The following is a 21,862-nucleotide window of genomic DNA, read 5'->3' on the forward strand; positions in this document are numbered from 1 at the left end:
AGCATCCCACCCCTCCTACAGCTACAGTCGCCCAGGCTGGGAAACGGGGAGCCCCACAGGCCAGGCCAGGCTGGGGCTGGGAGGCAGGAGAGCCCAGGGCCGTCTCTGCTCAGCGGCACGTGCAAACCAGGCCAAACGCTGAGGTCACGGGGCCCAGGCCAGGAGCCCGGGAGCCGAGTGGCCCAGAGTGGCACACACCGGGTGCCATCCCACAGCCCAAGCTGGGAGCAAAGAGGTTGGGAAATATGGTCCAGCTGGAGGGGGGGGGCAGGATTCCCAGAGCCCCCTCCCATGCCTGGCACCCGAACAGAGCCAGCCTTCCCATGAGGTGAACTGAGGTGGCCGCCTCAGGTGCCAGATTGTGGGGGGGTGTCACTAGCACCCAGAGTGTAGGAAATTGTGTCTGCCGCTGGTGCAGATGTAGGTAGCAGAGCGGTGCCACGAGACGGTAGAACAGGAAGGAGGCAGAATCGAGACCTTTCCAAGTGTTGGCCCAAGTGAGGGGGTAGGGGGGCGTCATTTGAGCTCCCCATCTCCGGTGCCAAAATGTTGTGGGCTGGCCCTGCACCCGGGGCTCCTCCTGCCTGGCTACAGCCCCCGGCAGGGCTCGAACCGCACGTGTGAGCTGCTGGCGGCAGGAAGAGCGGCTCCGACCACAGGCTTCCCTCCCGCCCTCCGCTGCACCGGCAGGGCCCGGAACAGGAAGAGCGTGCCTGTGATGTCAGTGGGGGAACCCCAGAACTGCCGCGCGAGTGAGGGCTGCCCCTCTGTGCATGCCTGCTCCTTCTCTTCAGCTCTGGCAGCCCGGGACGGTCACCACCAGCAGGTCAGTGGGGGGGGGGGGGGGGGGATCTCTGGGCTCCCAGGCTCCTCCTGGAGCTGGGACAGAACCCACGAGTCCTGCTTCCCGATTGTCCCTCCCGACCCCGGCCCTGACCGAAAAGACCCCTCTCCCCCCGAAGCAGAGAACCCAGGTCTCCTGGCTTCCCCATCTATCATCTATCCTCTCTCGCTCTATCTACCTATCCATCCCCACCCACCCCCTCTATCTACCTATCCATCCCCACGCACCCCCTCTATCTACCTATCCATCCCCACCCACCCCCTCTATCTACCTATCCATCCCCACGCACCCCATCTATCTACCTATCCCCATTCACCCCCTCTATCTACCTATCCATCCCCATGCACTCCATCTATCTGTCTATCCCCACCCACCCCATCTATCTACCTATCCCCACCCACCCCCTCTATCTACCTATCCATCCCCACGCACCCCATCTATCTACCTATCCCCATCCACCCCCTCTATCTACCTATCCATCCCCATGCACTCCATCTATCTGTCTATCCCCACCCACCCCATCTATCTACCTATCCCCACCCACCCCCTCTATCTACCTATCCATCCCCATGCACCCCATCTATCTACCTATCCCCATCCACCCCCTCTATCTACCTATCCATCCCCACCCACCCCATCTATCTATCTATCCTCACCCACCCCATCTATCTATCTATCTATCTATCTATCTATCTATCTATCTATCTATCTATCTATCTATCTATCTATCTATCTATCTATCTATCTATCTATCTATCTATCTCCATCCCCACACACTCACACATTCTCTCTCTCTCTCTCTCTCAAACATCGTATCTGACTCTGTTTATCACTCCATAATTGGTGGGCGCCAGCAGAGCTGGGGCGGGAGGGGGGCAGTTCTGCATCAGGAGGGGGCTGAGGGCTGGGGTTTAGGGGAACTGGCGTAGCTGGTTGTGGGGAGTCCAGGTCTGGCTAGCAGGGGCTGTGTGTTGCGATTGCTCTGTCATTTCTCGCTCTTTCCTTTCCATGAGTCAGAGCCCATGCCCGTGTGTGACAAATGGAAACACACACCCCCTAAGTGACATCCCACCTCCGCCCCACGGCAGCATCTCTCTGTGTTTCTGTTCGTGTTCTGAGACATCCTGTGCCTGAGAGGTTTTCACACCTTCAACGTCCTGTCCCTGGCACAGAGTATGTGGAGGGCCAGAAAGCTGGGTCTGTGCATCTGATGTGGGGCAGCCCAGAGGGGCAGGATTCCTGCCTAGAGGAGCCCTCCCCGGTGTGATCTGGGGTTGTGGGGTGAGGGCAGGATGCCGAGCTGGATGGGCCCATGGGTCTGATCTGGGTTGGCAGGGAGGGAGCAGGATACCAAATTAGCTGGGCCCAAGGATGTGAGCTACCCACCATGCACAACAACACAAACACATTCAGTATGGACTCCCCATTGCACTGGTGTTTGGGCCCCGTTTAGAGGCGCCCAGGCTGCATGTAACATTAACAGCATGTTAATCTGTGGAACTTCTTCCCACAGGCTTGTTCTTAATGCGGGCTCTCTCTGTGATTCCATCTCCAGGGTGGTCCAGAAACTGACATCCCTCCTGGTCATGCCCAGACCCTGTTCCGTCTTCCCTCTCCTCCTCCTCCTCCTCCCTGGGGTCTCCACTCATTGCCACACAGCCACCGCCGAGGAGTGCAAGAAGCACACGGCCTTTGTGCCCGGGCACAACCTGGCAGGGGAGGGCATTGACGTGACCACGCTGGAAAGAAAAGGGGCCTATTTGGTGGACACCAGTCCCTGGAGGCGCAAGGATGGGACCTGCACCCTGTGCCAGAACTCCCTGCTGGACAGGAAGCCACAGCGGCTGCCGCTGGCGGCAGTGGACTGGAGGGTGAAGGTCTCCTGCCGCAGGAAGCTCTCCAGTGCCGTGAAGGAGTCGGCTCTGGGGGTGGTCCGTGCGGCAAGCGCCAGGGTGAAGAACGACTGGAAGATGGGGCTGGAGGTGAAGATGAAGCCCAGCACCCACGCGCAGGTGGAGCTGGCCGGGTCGCACTCCAAGCTGGCCGAGTTCAGCACAGACAAGTCCCAGCAGGACAAGTACAGCTTCACCAGCCACGAGGTGTCCTGCAAGTACTACCAGTAAGGGCCGGGGCAGAGGTTAGAGATGGGTGGAGATTAGAGGCTATGGGTTGAGTGCCGGTCAAGGCTAAGGGTGAAGAGGAAGGCCGGTGGTTGGGTGCTGGTGAAGACTGGAGGTGAGGGGGAAGGCCAGGGGTTGGGTGCCAGAGAAGGCTGGGGGTGAGAGGGAGGTCGGGGGGTAGGTGCCGGTGAAGGCTGGGAGTAAGAAGGAGGCTGGGGGTTGGGTGCCGGTGAAGGCCGGAGGTGAGGGGCAAGGCCGGGGGTTGGGTGCCGGTGAAGGCTGGAGGTGAGGGGGAGGTCGGGGGTTGGGTGCCGGTGAAGGCTGGAGGTGAGGGGCAAGGCCGGGGGTTGGGTGCAGGTGAAGGCTGGAGGTGAGGGGCAAGGCTGGGGGTTGGGTGCCGGTGAAGGCTGGAGGTGAGGGGGAGGTCGGGGGTTGGGTACCGGTGAAGGCTGGAGGTGAGGGGCAAGGCCAGGGGTTGGGTGCCGGTGAAGGCTGGAGGTGAGGGGGAGGTCGGGGGTTGGGTGCCGGTGAAGGCTGGAGGTGAGGGGGAGGTCGGGGGTTGGGTACCGGTGAAGGCTGGAGGTGAGGGGCAAGGCCGGGGGTTGGGTACCGGTGAAGGCTGGAGGTGAGGGGCAAGGCCGGGGGTTGGGTGCCGGTGAAGGCTGGAGGTGAGGGGCAAGGCCGGGGGTTGGGTGCAGGTGAAGGCTGGAGGTGAGGGGGAAGGCCGGTTGTTGGGTGCCGGTGAAGGCTGGAGGTGAGGGGCAAGGCCAGGGGTTGGGTGCCGGTGAAGGCTGGAGGTGAGGGGGAGGTCGGGGGTTGGGTGCAGGGGGTTGGGTGCCGGTGAAGGCTGGAGGTGAGGGGGAAGGCCAGGAGTTGGGTGCCAGTGAAGGCTGGAGGTGAGGGGGAAGGCCGGGAGTTGGGTGCCGGTGAAGGCGGGAGGTGAGGGGGAAGGCTAGGAGTTGGGTGCCGGTGAAGGCTGGAGGTGAGGGGGAAGGCTAGGAGTTGGGTGCCGGTGAAGGCTGGAGGTGAGGGGGAAGGCCGGTGGTTGGGTGCCGGTGAAGGCTGGAGGTGAGGGGGAAGGCCGGGAGTTGGGTGCCGGTGAAGGCTGGAGGTGAGGGGGAAGGCCGGTGGTTGGGTGCCGGTGAAGGCTGGAGGTGAGGGGCAAGGCCGGTGGTTGGGTGCCGGTAAAGGCTGGAGGTGAGGGGGAAGGCCGGTGGTTGGGTGCCGGTGAAGGCTGGAGGTAAGGGGCAAGGCCAGGGGTTGAGTGCCGGTGAAGGCTGGGGATGGGGGTGATGGCTAGAGTTTCCAATGTTGCATTCCCTTCAGCGTTGTAAATGTTCTGGGCTAGACGGACCGTTGGTCTCATCCAGAACTGCCGTCCTCATGTTCTCAATGTTACACGCTGCAGGGGCTGTTTTATGGCCAGTGACAGTATCTAGTCTGAGGGTTGATGGCTGTAAGGTTAGTTGAGCCATCTGGAATCTCTCCTCTAAGGTGATAAGTCTTGTAAGAGGAGGGCTTGGGGGGAGCCATCCCGCAGTGAAGCAAAAGCCACCTATGGGAGACATCAGTGTGATGGTCCAATCATCCTAGAACTGTAGGACTGGAAGGGACCTCGAGGGTCATCAAGTCCAGTCCTCTGCCCTCCCGGCAGGACCCAGCACTGTCTAGACCATCCCTGACAGATGTCTGTCCAACCTGCTCTTAAATGTCTCCAGGGATGGAGATTCCACAACCCCCCTGGGCAATTTATTCCAGTGTTTGACCACCCTGACAGTTAGGAACTTTTTCCTAATGTCCAACCTAAACCTCCCTTGCTGCAGTTTAAGCCCATTGCTTCTTGTCCTGTCCTCAGAGGCCAAAGAGAACAATTCTTCTCCCCCCTCCTTCTAACACCGTTTTAGATACTTGAAAACCACTGTCATGTCCCCTCTCAGTCTTCTCTTTTCCAGACTAAACACGCCCACGTTTTTCAATCTTCCTGCCTACATCATGTTTTCTAACCATTGGACATTTGTGTTGCTCTTTTCCGGATTTTTTGCAATTGGTCCACGTCTTTCCTGAAATTCGGCTCCCTCAACTGGTCACCATACTCCATTTGTTGCCTAATCTACACAGAGTAGAGCGGAAGAATGACTTTTTGAGTCTTACATCATTCTAGAGCCATGTTTCCTTTTTTTGCAACAGTCTCACACTTCTGACTTGTGGTCCTCTCTGGCTCCTAGATCCCTTTCTGCCGTACTCCTTCCTAGACCGTCGCTTCCCAGTCTGTATGTGTGACACGGATTGGTCCTTCCTGTGTGGAGCACTTTACATTTCCAGTACTTATTGAATTTCATCCTATTTACCTCAGACCATTTCTCCAGCTTGTCCAGATCAGTTTAAAGTATATTCCTCTCTTCCAAAGCACTTGCAACCCCTCCTAGCTTAGCAGCATCTGCAGATTTAATAAGTGTGCTCTTTATGCTGTGATCTAAATCACTAATGAAGATATTGAACAGAACCAGTCCCAAAACTGACCCCTGCAGAACCCCACTTGTTATGCCCTTCCAGCATGATTGTGAACCATTAATAACTACTCTTTGAGATCGGTTCTCCAGCCAGTTATGCACCCACCTTATAGTAGCCCCATCTAAGTTGTATTTACCTAGTTGATGAGGTGATGTAAGACAGTATCAAAAGTCTAACTAAAGTCAAGGTATACCACAACTACCGCTTTCCCCTATCCATACAATGAGCAGCAGGAGCCAAGTCAGGAAAGCTCATATTCTGGTTTGGAGGGTCCCAAGAAGAAAAAGGAAAAGACTGGCTGTGTGGACTCCCTCACGGACTTGAATGGATAGGAATGGAATGATGTACTTACTGAGTTTCTTGAAGAGGGCAAGAGGTAAAAGTGAGGCAGTAAAGGTATAAGACTAAATTTTCATGGGAAGCGAACTTTGGGCTATGGGCTTTCAATCTAGCAGACAAAGGTCTGACAGAATCCGAGGCTGAAAGCTGAAGCTAGGCATATGTAGATGGGGAAAAGGTGTGAATTTGTAAGCGTAACAGGATTGATCGCTGGAATGATCTACCGGTAGGGTGTAGTCGATTCTCCATCATGGCCAGTTTTTAAATTGAGATGGGATGTTATTTTGTAGAAGATCTGCCCTAGTTTAAACAGGAATTTATTCAGGGCTGTTCTCAGGCCGGAGTTATCCAGGGGGTCAGAGTAGATGTCCCAGAAAGGCCCCTTCAGGTCTTAAGAGTCTGTGGATGGATAACACTGAGCTCTCCCCCTACAAAACGCTGATATCGTATGGCACGTCACATGGTGGATGTTTCTTTCCCCCAGGTTCCGCGTTACCCAGAATCCTCCACTCACCAGCGAATTCACCCAGGCCTTGATGAACCTCCCAGAGGACTACACCCACGGCTCACGCCTTGAGTACCATCAGCTGATCGACACCTACGGCACTCACTACCTGTCCCAGCTGAGGCTGGGAGGGCGGGTCCGGGACGTGACAGCCGTGCGGGTCTGCGAGGCGGCCCTGGACGGGGTGACAGCGGACGAGATCAAGGACTGCCTGAGCGTGGAGGCCTCTGTCAGCATCGGGGGCGGGAAGGGCAAGGCCCAGGCGGCTTTCAAACAGTGCGAGGAGCAGCAGAAGAAGAAGAACTTCAAGCACAGCTTCCATGAGACATACAGCGAGCGCCACACCGAGGTGACGGGGGGCCAGAACCACGCCGACCTGCTCTTCTCCGAGGGGCAGGACGCAGAGGCCTTCTCGTCATGGATGGAGAGCCTCAAAGAAAGCCCCGACCTGGTGTCCTACTCCCTGCACCCCATCCACATGTTGTTAGACCAGGACGACCCCAAGCGGGAGGCTCTGGGGCAGGCGGTGAGCGAGTACATCACCGAGAGGGCCCTGTGGAGGAATTGCACCCAGAGCTGCCCTCCGGGGACCCAGCGCAGCGCCCACGACCCCTGCTCCTGCGTCTGCCCCGAGGACAGCTCCACCAACACCATGTGCTGCTCAAAGCAACGGGGCCAGGGGAAGCTGACGGTGACGGTGGAGCGGGCCACCAATCTGTGGGGGGACATCACCAGCCGCACGGACGCCTACGTCAAGGTCTTCTTCCAGGACCGGGAGGTGCGGACCGAAACCGTGTGGAACACCGACAGCCCCGTCTGGGGCGTCCACCTGAACCTGGGGCCCGTGCGGGTGGTGGAGACCAGCCAGCTCCGCATCCAGGTCTGGGACGAGGACCACAAGTACGACGACGACCTGCTGGGGAGCTGCGACGAGCCGCTGCGCTCCGGGGAGGACCAGCGCCGGGTCTGCTACCTGAACCACGGCCGGCTGGACTTCCGCTACAGCCTGGTGTGTGGCCCCAGCCTCCGCGGGCCCCACTGCTGGGACTACGCCTCCCAGGGCCAAGGAGGCAACAGACGGGGGCAGCTTCCCAGCCAATAAAGGAACTGCAGAGCTGACTCGGCCACCCTGGTGTCTCACTGTGCACATCCCCCCTCTGTCCCCCTCCAGCCTCCTGACCCCCGATCGCCTCCTTCTGCCCCAAGTACCTCCCCCGTTTCTTCCCACCCCCACTCTGCCCCAAGGAAAATTTCCTGCCTGAGCCCAGATCCCACATGGAGGGCAAGGTCCAGCCCCCCGGATCCAGGCACTGACGTGGGGGCAGAGGGCAGGATCCTGCCCTGTTCTCCCCCCCCCCCCCGCCCGCCCCAGATCCTGGAATGCACTTAGGCGGGCTCCACTCTCCCTGCCCCCTTGTCTCGGTTCCCAGGGTTCCTGCCCCACGCCCTGCCCTGAGCCCCTCCTCTAGATAGTCCCCCTCCCCATGGCCGCCGGCCCCTCCCCTTGGGGTGGGAATTGCCGGGTGTCACTCATTTTCTGATCTCCCTCACCCACAGCGGGGCCCGATGACGTTGCCATGGGCACCGGGTCTCTGTGGTGTTTGGCGCTGCTCAAAGCGGGGCCAGACAGGGCCGCCCTGTGCACGCTGCAGCCCAAGGCAACCGCCCCAGGATGTACACTTGGGGGGGGGGGGTCCAGAGTTTGCAGGGGCCTGGCACTGGCAGCAGCAAGTGACTTGGCCTCAGCCTGCCCCAATGGCTCCCAGCATCCCCGGGCAGGGGGCAGAAACCAGAAAGGGGAGGGGAGTTGGGGGAGGGAAGAGAATGTGGGTGGGAAAGGCAGGGGTAGGGAGAGGTGGGGCAGGGACAGAAGGGGGGGGGTGGGGTGGAGGCTTGGGGAAGGGGGCAATGCAGGCTGGGTGGGGGCGGAGCCGGGGCCGGAAGAGGTGGGGCAGGGATTGGGGGAAGGGGGCAATGGGGATGGGTGGGGGCGGAGCAGGGGCCGGAAGAGGTGGGGCAGGGATTGGGGGAAGGGGGCAATGGGGATGGGTGAGGGCGGAGCAGGGGCCGGAAGAGGTGGGGCAGGGATTGGGGGAAGGGGGCAATGGGGATGGGTGAGGGCGGAGCAGAGGCCGGAAGAGGTGGGGCAGGGATTGGGGGAAGGGAGCAATGGGGATGGGTGGGGGCGGAGCAGAGGCCGGAAGAGGTGGGGCAGGGATTGGGGGAAGGGGGCAATGGGGATGGGTGGGGGCGGAGCAGAGGCCGGAAGAGGTGGGGCAGGGATTGGGGGAAGGGGGCAATGGGGATGGGTGGGGGCGGAGCAGAGGCCGGAAGAGGTGGGGCAGGGATTGGGGGAAGGGGGCAATGGGGATGGGTGGGGGCGGAGCAGAGGCCGGAAGAGGTGGGGCAGGGATTGGGGGAAGGGGGCAATGGGGATGGGTGGGGGCGGAGCAGGGGCCGGAAGAGGTGGGGCAGGGATTGGGGGAAGGGAGCAATGGGGATGGGTGAGGGCGGAGCAGGGGCCAGAAGAGGTGGGGCAGGGATTGGGGGAAGGGAGCAATGGGGATGGGTGGGGGGAGGAGGGGGCAGGGATGGGGATGGGTGGGGGCGGAGCAGAGGCCGGAAGAGGTGGGGCAGGGATTGGGGGAAGGGAGCAATGGGGATGGGTGAGGGCGGAGCAGGGGCCAGAAGAGGTGTGGCAGGGATTGGGGGAAGGGGGCAATGGGGATGGGTGGGGGGGCAGAGCAGAGGCCGGAAGAGGTGTGGCAGGGATTGGGGGAAGGGGGCAATGGGGATGGGTGGGGGCGGAGGGGCAGGGGGCCAGAAGAGGTGGGGCAGGGATTGAGGGAAGGGGGCAATGGGGATGGGTGAGGGCGGAGCAGGGGCCGGAAGAGGTGGGGCAGGGATTGGGGGAAGGGAGCAATGGGGATGGGTGGGGGCGGAGCAGGGGCCGGAAGAGGTGGGGCAGGGATTGGGGGAAGGAGGCAATGGGGATGGGTGAGGGCCTAGCCTGTGGTCACATCCTTTGGGGTCACACTCAGGTGTCTGCCCAAGGCTGGGGTGGAACTCCCTGCCCGGTCTAGGGCAACGCCCCCTGCCCCCTGCCCCCTGCCCACCACGCCCTGTGCTTTGGATAAAACCCTGGAGCCAGGGACCTGCCGCCCCCACCCGCGAGTGGGACAGCTCCTCTGCAGGGGCTGCACTCCAGGGCCGTGGGGTAGAATCTGTGGGGGCAGGGAGGCTGGCTGAGCTGACGGCCGGGAGGAGCAGCAGGAAGCACCCGCAGGAGGGCGGGGGGCAGCCGAGGGGTGGGGCTGGCTACCGGAGCACGCAGCTGCCTCGAGCACCGTGAGATCTGGCGCCCTGCGCGGCGGCGTTTTGCGCCTCCGTAGGGACGGCCCCGCCAGGAGTCCTGGCTCCCAGCCGCCCCTCGCCAGGGCTGCGTTAACCTGGAGGCTGCTCCGGCTCCGGCCTCAGGCCTCCTATGGGTTAGGCACCACGGTTGGGCTGTGGGTAGCACATGGGCAGGCACCGGAGCCAGGTAACAGCTGTCCGTCCTGGGCCGGGTAACAGCCGTCCGTCCTGGGCCGGGTAACAGCCGTCCGTCCTGGGCCGGGTAACAGCCGTCCGTCCTGGGCCGGGTAACAGCCGTCCGTCCTGGGCCGGGTAACAGCCGTCCGTCCTGGGCCGGGTAACAGCCGTCCGTCCTGGGCCGGGTAACAGCCGTCCGTCCTGGGCCGGGTAACGGCCGTCCGTCCTGGGCCGGGTAACAGCCGTCCGTCCTGGGCCGGGTAACAGCCGTCCGTCCTGGGCCGGGTAACAGCCGTCCGTCCTGGGCCGGGTAACAGCCGTCCGTCCTGAGCCGGGTAACGGCCGTCCGTCCTGAGCCGGGTAACAGCCGTCCGTCCTGAGCCGGGTAACGGCCGTCCGTCCTGGGCCGGGTAACAGCCCTCCGTCCTGGGCCGGGTAACAGCCGTCCGTCCTGGGCCGGGTAACAGCCGTCCGTCCTGGGCCGGGTAACAGCCGTCCGTCCGGGGCCGGGTAACAGCCGTCCGTCCTGGGCCGGGTAACAGCCGTCCGTCCTGGGCCGGGTAACGGCCCTCCGTCCTGGGCCGGGTAACGGCCGTCCGTCCGGGGCCGGGTAACGGCCGTCCGCCCCGGGCCGGGTAACGGCCGTCCGTCCTGAGTGCTGGGTGGGTGGGGGCGTGTTTTGGGGGCCATGGAAGAACAAGGTGACAGGAGGCCTGGGAGACGCCCACTCATATCCCGCTTCTCCCGGCCCCTGACCCGAGCAGGCACCACTCAGCCGCAATCAGCCCTTCCCGGCCGTGCCCGGCACCCGCTGCCTGAGCCAGGCGTCACTGCGGGGGGCTGGGGCAGCTGCCCAGGCCTGCCGGGCGCTGCTGGGTGAGCTGACGGCCTCTGACGGGCTCACCGTTCTCACTTCACCAGGCCTTGTGTTTCCCCTCCTGCCCCTGTGGTGGGGAGGGGTTGGCTCCCGAAGGGGGCAGGGTCTCTGGAGGAAGAGGCAGGTCTGGGGTTGCCTCTCCCAGCCCTAGACTCACCCCCCCCCCCCCCCCCCCACTCAGGTTCCCAGCCCCTCTGCTCTAAACACCCGGCCCTATTCCCCGGCCAGAGCTGGAGAGAGAGCCCAGGAGTTCTGGCTCCCAGCCCCTTCTGCTCTAACCACTAGCCCCCACTCCCCTCCCAGAGCCGGGATCTGAAACAGGCGCGCAGGTCGGAGGCAGGCACCAGTCACCCAGACCCCGCCGAGCCTCCCCCCTTCCTCCCTGATTGCCAGGCCACCCCCTGCTCGGTGCTGAAGCCACCTCCAAATAACACCAGCCTCCAAACCCCACACCCTGCCCCTCTCAGAAACAAAAAGGAGACCCCCGCCTGCATGTGGCACCCCCTGGAGCTTGCCCTCGGAAACGCCTGCCCCTGCCCTCCTCAGCCCCACTGCTGCTCTGGCGCCCCCTGGTGCCTGTGATTTCCCCAACCAGACTTTGTGATTGTAAAACGTTAACCGGGGGGATCATACCCTGGGGCTGTGTGGGCTGAGCTCGCTGTACCCCCACCAGCACCCTGTGTGCCCCCTCCCTGCAGTCCCACCTTCTTCCCCCATGCCATGACCTCTGCATGCCCCCATTTCCCCTCCCCCCATGCCAGGGGCTCTGTGGGACCCCCGTAAGCAGGGGCTCCCCCAGGCTAGGGGCTCTGTGTGCCTCCCCCTTCTCCTGTCTTTCTTCCTGTCACGGGGGTGTGTGAGCTGCAGCTGCATCTGGGGTGGAGCCGAGGGGACCTATCAGAGTGTGGTTGTTTCCCACCTATTTCAAAGGGGACCTCACAGGCCACATCAAAGCCCCCAGCTACTTGTGGGGCTGGGGCTGGGCTGCTGATGCAGGATGATGTGGGTTCTGGGGCCTGATTCTGTGTGGCCACATGAGTGAGGCGCTGCTGCCGGTACGCGCCGGAGCAGAGGCAGCGCCCGGATGTGGCCAGAAGCCCCCGCAGCAGAGCGCGGCGCGCAGCTCCCGGCCGCCCAGGGACAGCGTGAGAAGCGAGAGCGTGGCGGTCAGTGCAGCTTTGCGGGCAGAGTCACCGCAGGGCGGGACCGAGCCCTATGCGCAGAGAAATGACCCTCAGCTGGATTGTTTTACGGGTGGGGAAACCGAGGCACACGGCCGGCAGGCCTAGGGCATGATGAGCAGTCCCATCCCCCAACACTAGCTCCTAGGTCGCACTCCCTTCCCAGAGCCCAGGATGGAACCCAGGAACCCTGTTTTCCCATCGCCTCCCATTTTCCCCTTCAGAGGCTTCCCAAACTTTTTAGCATCACCCCCCCCCCACACACACACTCCAAAATAGCAAAACTTGTTGAGGAAAAAAAAAGGAGGAAATTGACTGGGGCCTCAAAACTTGATTTGGGGGGGGGGGCTGGGTCGCCTCGCGCCCCCCCTGGAATTTCTTCACCCCCCCCAGGGGCCCTCTCCACTCCGGTGCTAGGGCACAGGGCAGGCTCAGAGGAGCAGAGACTGGGACATGGGGCTTTCCCCCTCCAGCGGCCCTTCTCTGCACCAGTTTGGGGCAGGGGGGGGCTTTTCCTTGTGTTTTGATAAGGATCCCCCCTCGCCCCTGTGTCTGACAGACTGAGGTGGGATTCTAGCCGGAATCTGCCGTCCCCTGGCGGGGAAAGGGACCGAGGGCGGAGCTGATCCTGCCTCCCCCAGGCCCACCAAGACAAACACACTCGAAAGAGGAGAGAACTCAAAACTCAGCGGCTGGAGGAATTCAGCCCTAGATACAGGCGCACCCAGAGCACCGCCCCCAGCATCCGCCCCTCCCTTGCCCCCCAGTGTCCCTGCCCGCCTGTGGGCCCTGCTGACCAGCCCCCTCCCTGCCCCGCCCCACGCCTCCCACCGGCCGCGATCACTTGTTTGCAGTGGGCAGGAGGCGCAGGGGGCCAGGGCAACATTAGAGGTACGTCTACACAGCAGTGTTCTTTTGGAGTGCCTGGCGCAATTCTGAAATGCCAAAGAGCGCCGCGACACAGCCCGCTGTTATTGCAGAATCAGGTCGAACTGGAGGTCTTCCTACCCCCACTCCTGGAACCTCATTTCCCGAGGAGGAAGGGAGGCCGGAGGAGCCGCGCTCTTCCTTCCACCGCCTGTGTAGCCAGCGCCCAATTCGGCTGTTTCCACCTCGGCTCCGCAGCCGAGGGAGCTGACGTTGCATCACGACCCTCGACTGCTGCTCGGAGGCGTGGCCGCGCCCTTTGCAAGTTGAGGGTGTCCGGCGAATGGGCGTGCGCTCAGAAAAGCCCCGGGGAGCATTGAGAAACGGCTGGGTTTCACAAGACAGGAGCTATGGTGAGCCATTGGCTCTGGCCCTGTTGGAGCGGCTGTTTGGGACAAGGAACCCCGGCCGGTCCTACGGGCTTGCAAACACACATGCCCAAAACAGGGCTGGAGTAGGAGGCAGACCCCCTGGTAAGAGCCATCTCCAGCCTCCTCAATCTAGGAGCAGGGGTGAGAGGTGGGACCAGCCCCACTGTGATCAGAAAAACTCGTGAGCGTAAAACTCCTACCCAGGCCGGCCCACAACGTCATGTCGCCCCCAGACCTCGTCACTTGGGCCCAAACTTGGAAAGATCTCAATTCTCTGGGGCCTTGGGGCATCCCCCACAGTCTGGCACCGGAGGCGGCTGGCTCAGTTCACCGCATGGGAAGGCCGGTCCTGCTTCTACCCCGGGGGAAGACAAGTGCTGTGTCCGTTGTGTGGACACAGCCAGAGGGTCCAAAGGTTAATGGAGCAGACGCTGCAGCATCTCTGGTCAAAGCCCCCTGCGACACTCCAGAATATCAGCCTTTCCCCCGCCGCACGGCGCTCTGAGCCACATTCAATGGGTGTGCCAGGGTAGCCCCCAGCCATGGGCTAACGTAGGGACATCGGGGGCTACAGCCCGGGCCTCGGTGATACCGGTCCGCCAGGGCTGGAGCCGCGAGCACCGGCTGGCCCACATGCCCCCAGGGAAGGGGTGTCTGGGAATCTCCGGCTCTGCAGCTCCCATTGGTCAGTTACTGGGACCAATGAGAGCCGTGGAGGCAACGCCTCCTGTAGGCACGTACGCCTCACTGCGCCCCAGTGCACTGCCAACCAGGAACCGCCCAAAGCAAGCGCCCACCCCATCCTGTACCTCAATCCCCTACCCCCTACACCCCACCTAGCTCCTGCACCATTACCCTCCGACCCAGCCCCGAGCCCCCTCCTGCCCCCAAACCCCCACCCAGAGCTCTCACTCCCACCTGCACCCCACCCTCCGACCCAGCCCTGAGCCCCCTCCTGCCCCCAAACCCCCACCCAGAGCTCTCACTCCCACCTGCACCCCTACCCTCCGACCCAGCCCCGAGCCCCCTCCTGCCCCCAAACCCCCACCCAGAGCTCTCACTCCCACCTGCACCCCACCCTCCGACCCAGCCCTGAGCCCCCTCCTGCCCCCAAACCTCCACCCAGAGCTCTCACTCCCACCTGCACCCCACCCTCTGACCCAGCCCCGAGCCCCCTCCTGCCCCCAAACCCCCACCCAGAGCTCTCACTCCCACCTGCACCCCACCCTCCGACCCAGCCCCGAGCCCCCTCCTGCCCCCAACCCCCCACCCAGAGCTCTCACTCCCACCTGCACCCCACCCTCCGACCCAGCCCCGAGCCCCCTCCTGCCCCCAACCCCCCACCCAGAGCTCTCACTCCCACCTGCACCCCACCCTCTGACCCAGCCCCGAGCCCCCTCCTGCCCCCAAACCCCCACCCAGAGCTCTCACTCCCACCTGCACCCCACCCTCCAACCCAGCCCCGCACCCCCCCTGCTGCCCCCAACCCCCCACCCAGAGCCCACACCCCGAGCCTCCTGCCGCACCGCAATGCCCTGCCCCATTGCAGAGCCCACCCCCCAAGCTAGAGATGCACCCCCACCCCAGGTTCTTCCCTATACTCAGTCCTTCTCAGACTGCATTTTTGGTGGGAGGGGTTTTTTTGGCCCTGTGCTAGCCAGGAATCTGAGCACCCCAGGCCTGGCTCACCCGAGCTCTCGCCCCAGCTCTGGGAGGAGAGTGAGGGCTAGTGGTCAGATCAAGGGGGCCTGGCCTCTTGGTTCCCTGCCTGGCTTTGGGAGGAGATAGGTACACACCCTCCCGCTCAGAGAGCACTAAGTCAGACGTGGGCACATCTGGAAGGAACTGATGTGAAAGGCGCAGCTGGGGGGTGGGGATACATGGAGACGCGCTGCCCCCTGCTGGTGGACACTGCACTACAGCAGGACTAACAGGAGACCCATTCAGGTCACTTCCGTGCTGAACGACCCAGGAGTGCCATGGAGCCCTGAGATGCAGCCAGCTCTGGGGAGGGGCAGCTGGGAGCAATCTGTGCACACAGCAAGACACGTGCGCCAATCACAGGGGAATCAAACCTCTTGTACCGCAGGATATTTAGTGCTTTGTTTTTATACCCAAATACCAGTCAGGCCGCGTTTCTTGCTGTCGCCAAGGCCACTAGGAAACAGTGCTGCATGCTGGGTTCCACCCTCGGCTGTGGTAGGGCAGTAGGGCCTAGTGGGTAGAGAAGGGGGCTGACCCACTCCCTTGCTCTCCCAGCTGTTGGCGGCGAAGTGGTGTCGGACGAGGAGCTGGAGCAGTTGCTGGAAAGCGGGTTAACGGAGGTGTCCGTCTCGATCGTGAGTGTCAGGGAGAGCTGATACGGGGGGCAAGGGCAGGCCAGGCTGGGATGTTGACCCCCGTCCCTTCTTCCACAGATAATGCAGGACACGTAAGACCAAGCAGGCACTGAACAAGTTCGAAACCAGGCACAGCAAGATCCTCCAGCTGGCGCCAAACGCCACTTCTGCATCGCTTTCCTGCCCCCGCACAACTTCCTGTTTCCAGCACTTCCATGGTCCTGCCTCTTCCCACTGGGATCCACTTCCTGCCTTGCCACCCTTCCTGCAATAGCTACTTCCTGTTTTGGAAAAATCAGCTTCCTGTGAGCCCCGCCTTTCACTCTCAGCTTCTCCTTCCTGTTATGGCGACGTCAACGTCTTTTTCGTCTGCTGCCCCTCCCCTCTGGCATCACCTTCCTGTCTCGGACAAATCGGCTCTGACAGCATCGGTGCCCTACTAGCTGTGCCCACTTCCTGTCTCACTTGGTGCCACTTCCTGTGCACCTCTTGCCATTTTTTCTCTCCATGCCAGGGGAGTCCATTCCCACTTCCTGTCTCATTTGGTGTCACTTCCTGTGTTCCTGCAACCCTTTCTGATGCCTCTCATTTGGGTGGGGGAATTCGTGCCTCATTGAGGGTATTGGGCATCTAGGGATCATCGTGTGCTGGGGAGGAGCCAGGGTAGATCCCTCCCAATTTCCCCCCACATAGTGCCCCACGGCAGCTTCACAGGAGGCTCCTCTAGGGGGCGCTTGCAGGAACCGAAGGTTAATCGGCAATTCCAGCTTGTGCTGATGGTGCTGCCAGGAACGCGTCCGACCAAACCAACCGGCCCCGCGCGGAGACCTCTTGGCTCGGTCTCGCTGCGGCTGCTCGGGGCAGGGCCGGGCTGCGTGTCTCCAGTGGCTGCGGCGTGTCCCTGCCGCGCCTTTTCTAACCTTGGGTGCATGTTCCCCGGGTGGTGTCTCCTGGGAGACGGGACGGGCAGCATCTCCCGGAGCTCGGCCCGGCTCAACCCTCACGACACAAGGGAGACGTCGCCCTGCCTCAGGCAGTGCGCCTGGACCCGGACCGTGTCCCCCCGTCATGGCCAGAGCAGCCTGGCCCCGGAGCGCCCCTCACAGCTCTGCGCCCCACCCTCTGCCCCACCCCAGAGCCAGCACCCCCTGACAGCCTGAGCCCCGCCCACACTCAGACCTGGCGCCCCTCCCCCAGCCTGTGAGTTTCAGTTTGGGTACCAGTGTGAATCAGACGGTCGTGTCCCTCAGCACCGGGCTCAGCTCCCTGCCTCTCGCCTCTCACGCTGTCCCCGGCCGGGCTGGGAGCTGTGCAGGGCGCTCTGCTGTGGGGGCTTCTGGCCCCGGCCCGGCGCTGCCTCTCCCCTGGTTCTTCCCGTCAGCACGTGACTCCCGTGGCCACGAAGAGCCGGGCCCCAAGGAACGCCCCTTGCTGCTTCTGGCTTTGAAATGGGTAGGAAATGCCCACAGGCTGACAGGTCCCTCTGCTCCACCCCAGAAGCAGCTGCATCTCACAGCCCTGGGGTGGGGAATGGCACGTGGTTGCTGGTTTAAGACAGTAGCTGGTGCCCCCAAGAGGGGAGAGGCCCCATTTCCTACCCCCTGGAACCAGTCTGCTCCCTGATCCAGGGAGGGGGGCAGGTTAACCCCTGGCAGCATTGCAGAAGGGCCCAGCCACTCCTGCCCAGTGTCCCTAAGGCATGCAAATGTCCATGCCCTCAACCCAGGGTTAGCTCCGGGCCGGGGATGCCGATTGTAACAGGGCTCAAAGAACAACGGTCCAGCAGTGGGTGTGAGCCAGGCTGGGCGGGACGGTGTCCCCCGCCTGTTTGCCAGGAGCTGGGAGTGGGGAGGGATCACTGGCTGATTCCCTGTTCCGCTCATGCCCTGGGGCACCCGTCGGCAGGCAGGACACCGGGTGCGTGGACTTTGGTCTGGCCCAATCTGGCCGCTCTGATACTTGTAACCACCGAGCAATGCGGTAGGAAGGAAAGTCAGGAAACGGGGGGCAACGAAGGGCTCCCAGAGCCCAGGCATAGGGACATGGGGGACACACAGAGCCCCTAGCATGGGGGAAGGGAGTGGGGGGTGCACAGAGCCCCTGGCATGATGAGGAGGGGGAAGGGGCTGCAGGGAGGGGGCACACAGGGCGCTGGTGGGGGGAACAGAGCGCTCAGCCCACACAGCCCCAGGGTGCGATCCCTCGGTTCATGCTTTACAAGCATAGAGTCTGCTCAGGAAAGTGGGGGGGTCCTAGAGCAGCAGCCAGCAGAGCCCCACGGGGCAGGGGAGGGCGTTCCCAGGAGGAGGCACCAGGGGGCGCTAGAGCAGCAGCCAGCAGGGCCTCAGGAGGCAAGGGGAGGGCATTCCCAGGAGGAGGCACCGGGGGGCGCCAGAGCAGCAGCCAGCAGGGCCCCAGGGGGCAGGGGAGGGCATTCCCAGGAGGAGGCACCAGGGGGCGCTAGAGCAGCAGCCAGCAGGGCCTCAGGAGGCAAGGGGAGGGCATTCCCAGGAGGAGGCACCAGGGGGCGCCAGAGCAGCAGCCAGCAGGGCCCCAGGGGGCAGGGGAGGGCGTTCCCAGGGGAGGCACCAGGGGGCGCCAGAGCAGCAGCCAGCAGGGCCCCAGGGGGCAGGGGAGGGCGTTCCCAGGGGAGGCACCAGGGGGCGCCAGAGCAGCAGCCAGCAGGCCCCAGGAGGCAAGGGGAGGGCATTCCCAGGAGGAGGCACCAGGGGGCGCCACGGCAGGTCCTCCACCAGGACAGGCTGGTTGGGGGCCAGGACTCTTGGGTTCTCTCCCTCAGCCCCTCACCGGCACGTACTCCTGGCATCTGTCCCCGCCCAGGTGGAGCCCGCACTCCAGCGAGTAGGAAAACACCACATGGCCATAGTCAAGGTTACAGGTGAGTGTGAGCGTCTTGGTGACCTTGAGGTAGGATGTGCAATGTCCCAGCAGGTGGTCCTGCCATGGTGCTGAGTCGCTGTCCCACACCTCCACCTTCAGTTCAGGCCCCACCGGCAGCGTCACCTCCCCGAAGTCCAGGTTTTTCTTCCACTCCGGGTTGTTGTCGTTGTCAATGTGGCCCGTCTGCAGCTCGCGGCCTTGGAAGAAGACCTTAACGTAGGCATCAGTGGCAGTTAAGTGGTCCCCCCACAGGTCCCTGCCCCACAGCACGTGGACACTGAGCCGGGCCAGGCCCCGCCGGAGGGGGCAGCACTTGGAGTCGGTGAGGGAGCTGCTGGAGCAGTGGCATTTGCAGGAGTCGACGTAGCCCCCTTCTGGGCAGTGCTGCGGGCACCTCCTCCTCAGCCCCCGCTCAGCCACGTACTCCTTCACTGCCTGCCTCAGCGCCTCCCGCCGAGGGTCTCCCGGCCCCACCAGGGTGTGGATGGGCAGGAGGGAGTAGGAGACCAGGCCGGGGCTGGCGTTGAGATTCTCCTTCCAGGCTGAGAATGTCGTGGGGTCTTGCTTTTCGGAGAATTGTGCGTTGGTGCGGCTGTCACCCCCCGTCACCTCGATGCGCTTCTCCAGGTAGGGAGCCTGGGAGCTCAGCCTGCCCTGGCTGGTTGACATGTGGGCGTGCAAGCCCAGGCCTTGCAGGAATTCAGAGTCCAGATGCTCCCTGATTTCAGTGGCTGTCAGCCCGTCCAGCGCTGCCCGGCAGGTCGGGATGGCCGTCAGCTGCCGCACACGCCCGCCCAGCGCAGGCAGCCATGCATAGTGGGTGCCGTACCTGGCCAGGAAGGGCCGGTACGTGTCAGGTCTGTAGGTGGGCGGAAGGTGGCGCAGGGCCTGGGAGAATTGCGATGTCAGCTGGGGGTCATGTGCGAGTCTAAATCTGCCCAGAGGAAAGAGAGAGGAGTTAGGAGCCAACAAGAGACCTCTGGCACCTCGCCCAGCACAAACTGGCTCATTGCCCGCTGTGTGGCTTCCCTGGGGGGGGGGCTCAGATGAAGGCAGGGTCCCCTCCCAGTCAGTACTGCCTCATTGTCCCCATGCAGCTGTACAGGGAGCTGTTCTCTAAAGAGCAGGACAGGGGTCCAGCAGGGGGCGCTGTGCTGAAGGGAGCAGGGCGGGGCCCAGCAGGGGGCGCTGTGCTGCAGGGGGCGGGGGCCCAGGAGGGGGTGCTTTGTTGCAGAGAGCAGGGTGGGGGCCCAGCAGGGAGCGGGGGGGGGGCACTGTGCTGCAGGGAGGGGGCGGGGCCCAGGGGGGGGCGGGGGCCCAGCAGGGGGCGCTGTGCTGCAGGGGGCAGGGCGGGGGCCCAGCAGGGGGCGCTGTGCTGCAGGGGGCAGGGCGGGGGGGAGCCCCCAGCAGGGGGCGCTGTGCTGCAGGGGGCGGGGGGGGCCCAGCAGGGGGCGGGGGGGGCCCCAGCAGGGGGTGCTGTGCTGCAGGGGCCAGGGCGGGGGCCCAGCAGGGGGCGCTGTGCTGCAGGGAGCAGGGCGGGGGCCCAGCAGGGGGCGCTGTGCTGCAGGGGGCAGGGCGAGGGACCTATCAGGGGATTCTCACCTGTAAAACACACAGGACACGTCATTGAGCACAAACATGTACTTGTCCTGCTGCTCCTTCTCGTAGGCGAAGCTGGCGAGCGGGGATCGCGCCCCCCCCAGGGCCAGGTCTTTTGTCTCCTCCATCAGACCCAGCTCCTTCTTCCAGTCGCTGGTCACAGCCGATGCCACGGCCTGGGCCACGTTTCCAGCCGACTGCTCCACCGAGCTTCTCACCTCCTGTTGGCAGGAAACGGTTTCCTTCCAGTTCACCACGACCAGCGGCACCTTCCTGTCCTGCCGCGGGGTCTGGCACAGGGTGCAGGTGCCATCAGGGCCGTGCCACAGGCTGGTGTCCAGCAGGGAGGCCTCCGTCCAGCCCAGCGTGGTGATGTCAATGCCCTTCCCCACCAGGCTGTGCCAAGGCATCGAGGGCGTCGTCTCTCGGCACTTCTCAGCCGTGGCGGTGTAGCAGTAGGGGGAGACTCCAGGGAGAAAGAGGAGGAGAATAAAGACGCTGCATCTTGGCATGGCTGGTACCAGGGCGCCCTCACCAAGGAGCGGCTTTCAGTGTCTGAGCCTTGTAATGGGAGAGAAACAGAGAGAGCCTTCATTAATGGGAATCCAGTGGCAGGCAGTTTCGCAGGCACCACACATGCTACCAGCATCCCAGCAACATCCAGGCTGATAGAACTCTCCCTGCATGTGAGAGGAAAGATTCCAACAACCGATGTTAGAGCCGGCCCACCCCTCTGAATCTATGGGTATGTCTACACTAGCCCCCTAGTTCGAACTAGGGAGGCTAATGTCGGCATTCGAACTTGCAAATCAAGCCTGGGATTTAAACATCCCGCACTTGATTTGCATGATCCCGACCGGTCGCCATTTTTTAAATTTACAAGCCCGGACTAACTTCCTGCGTCTACTCGCGGCAGGGAAAGGAGTGTCCGAAATAAAGCCCTAAATCTAACTACCTGTTATTCCTCCTGCAAGGAGGTTTAAGAGAGAGTTCGATTTAGGGGGTTTATTTTGAACGCCCATTTCCCTGCCTCATGTAGACACCGGCAGTTAGTCTGGGCTTGTAAATTTCAAAATGGCGACCGGCCGGGAACATGCAAATCAAGGGCAGGATGTTTAAATCCCGGGCTTGATTTGCAAGTTCGAATGCCTCCATTAGCCTCCCTAGTTCGAACTAGGGGGCTAGTGTAGACATACCCCTAGACATACCCTAACAGAGAGTTGCTGCAGGAGGTGAGCAGTGCAGGGGCTATGACACACACAAGCTGGCAGTTCTGATTCTGTCCACTAGGGGGCGGCTGGTCTTGTGAATAGACGAGGATGAAACACACACAGGTGAGTAGCTCTCACTCCAACCAATGGACCGTCTACACAGCAATAGCGTTATTTCGAATTAATATCAAAATAACAGGCAGCTCCTCTCAGCGTCGGTAAACCTCGTTCTGCGAGGAATGACGCCTCTTCCGACACAGGGGCTGTGGGCCCAGGCTGTACAGTGTATTCGTGAATGATCCTGGGAAAAGGAGCAAACAGAGAGGTGTAAACACTGGCAGATGATACAAAATTACTCAAAATAGTGCAGTCCAAAGCTGCGTGTCAAGCGTTCCAACGGGATGTCCCAGCACTGGGTGCCTGGGCGATACAGAGGCAGAGGGAATCCAGTGAGCAGAAATGCAGAGTAATGCACAGGGCAAAATTGAATCCCAAGTATAGACACCAAATCGGGGGGGTGGAGCAGCTGTTCCCACTCATGAAAGATATTTTGGAGTCACTGCGAATAGCTCCCTGAAACTATCTGCTCCGTCTGCAGTGGTCGTC

The 21,862-nt window shown here is 62.4% G+C and overlaps 2 protein-coding genes and 1 long non-coding RNA gene across 4 annotated transcripts; 2 read left to right on the forward strand and 1 right to left on the reverse strand.

Moving 5' to 3' along the window:
- Positions 1–455: 455 nt before the first annotated feature.
- On the forward strand, positions 456–7,438 carry LOC102459672 (perforin-1-like). Of its 2 annotated transcripts, none has more exons than XM_075928672.2 (3): positions 456–826; positions 2,358–2,963; positions 6,299–7,438. In XM_075928672.2, exons 1-3 carry the CDS (start codon positions 774–776, stop codon positions 7,419–7,421), a joined length of 1,782 nt encoding a protein of 593 aa, XP_075784787.2. In that variant the 5' UTR covers positions 456–773; the 3' UTR covers positions 7,422–7,438. The 2 variants fall into 2 exon arrangements, with proteins under 2 accessions (XP_075784787.2, XP_075784788.2); XM_075928673.2 differs by having other exon boundaries at positions 2,400–2,963.
- A 2,117-nt stretch (positions 7,439–9,555) lies between these two features.
- LOC142829291 (uncharacterized) lies at positions 9,556–15,925 on the forward strand. Its single transcript, XR_012903728.2, has 3 exons — positions 9,556–9,860; positions 15,466–15,545; positions 15,624–15,925. It is a non-coding gene; the product is annotated as an uncharacterized LOC142829291 (long non-coding RNA).
- Positions 15,926–18,289: 2,364 nt separating this feature from the next.
- Positions 18,290–20,631, reverse strand: LOC102462304 (perforin-1-like). The gene is made up of 2 exons (XM_089779060.1): positions 20,049–20,631; positions 18,290–19,380 (listed from the first exon to the last, which is right to left on the reverse strand). Exons 1-2 carry the CDS (start codon positions 20,555–20,557, stop codon positions 18,342–18,344), a joined length of 1,548 nt encoding a protein of 515 aa, XP_089635186.1. The 5' UTR covers positions 20,558–20,631; the 3' UTR covers positions 18,290–18,341.
- Positions 20,632–21,862: the final 1,231 nt, after the last annotated feature.

Source organism: Pelodiscus sinensis, chromosome 5 (assembly GCF_052426305.1).
Source record: "Pelodiscus sinensis isolate ZL-2025 chromosome 5, ASM5242630v1, whole genome shotgun sequence".
Taxonomy (NCBI): Eukaryota; Metazoa; Chordata; order Testudines; family Trionychidae; genus Pelodiscus; species Pelodiscus sinensis.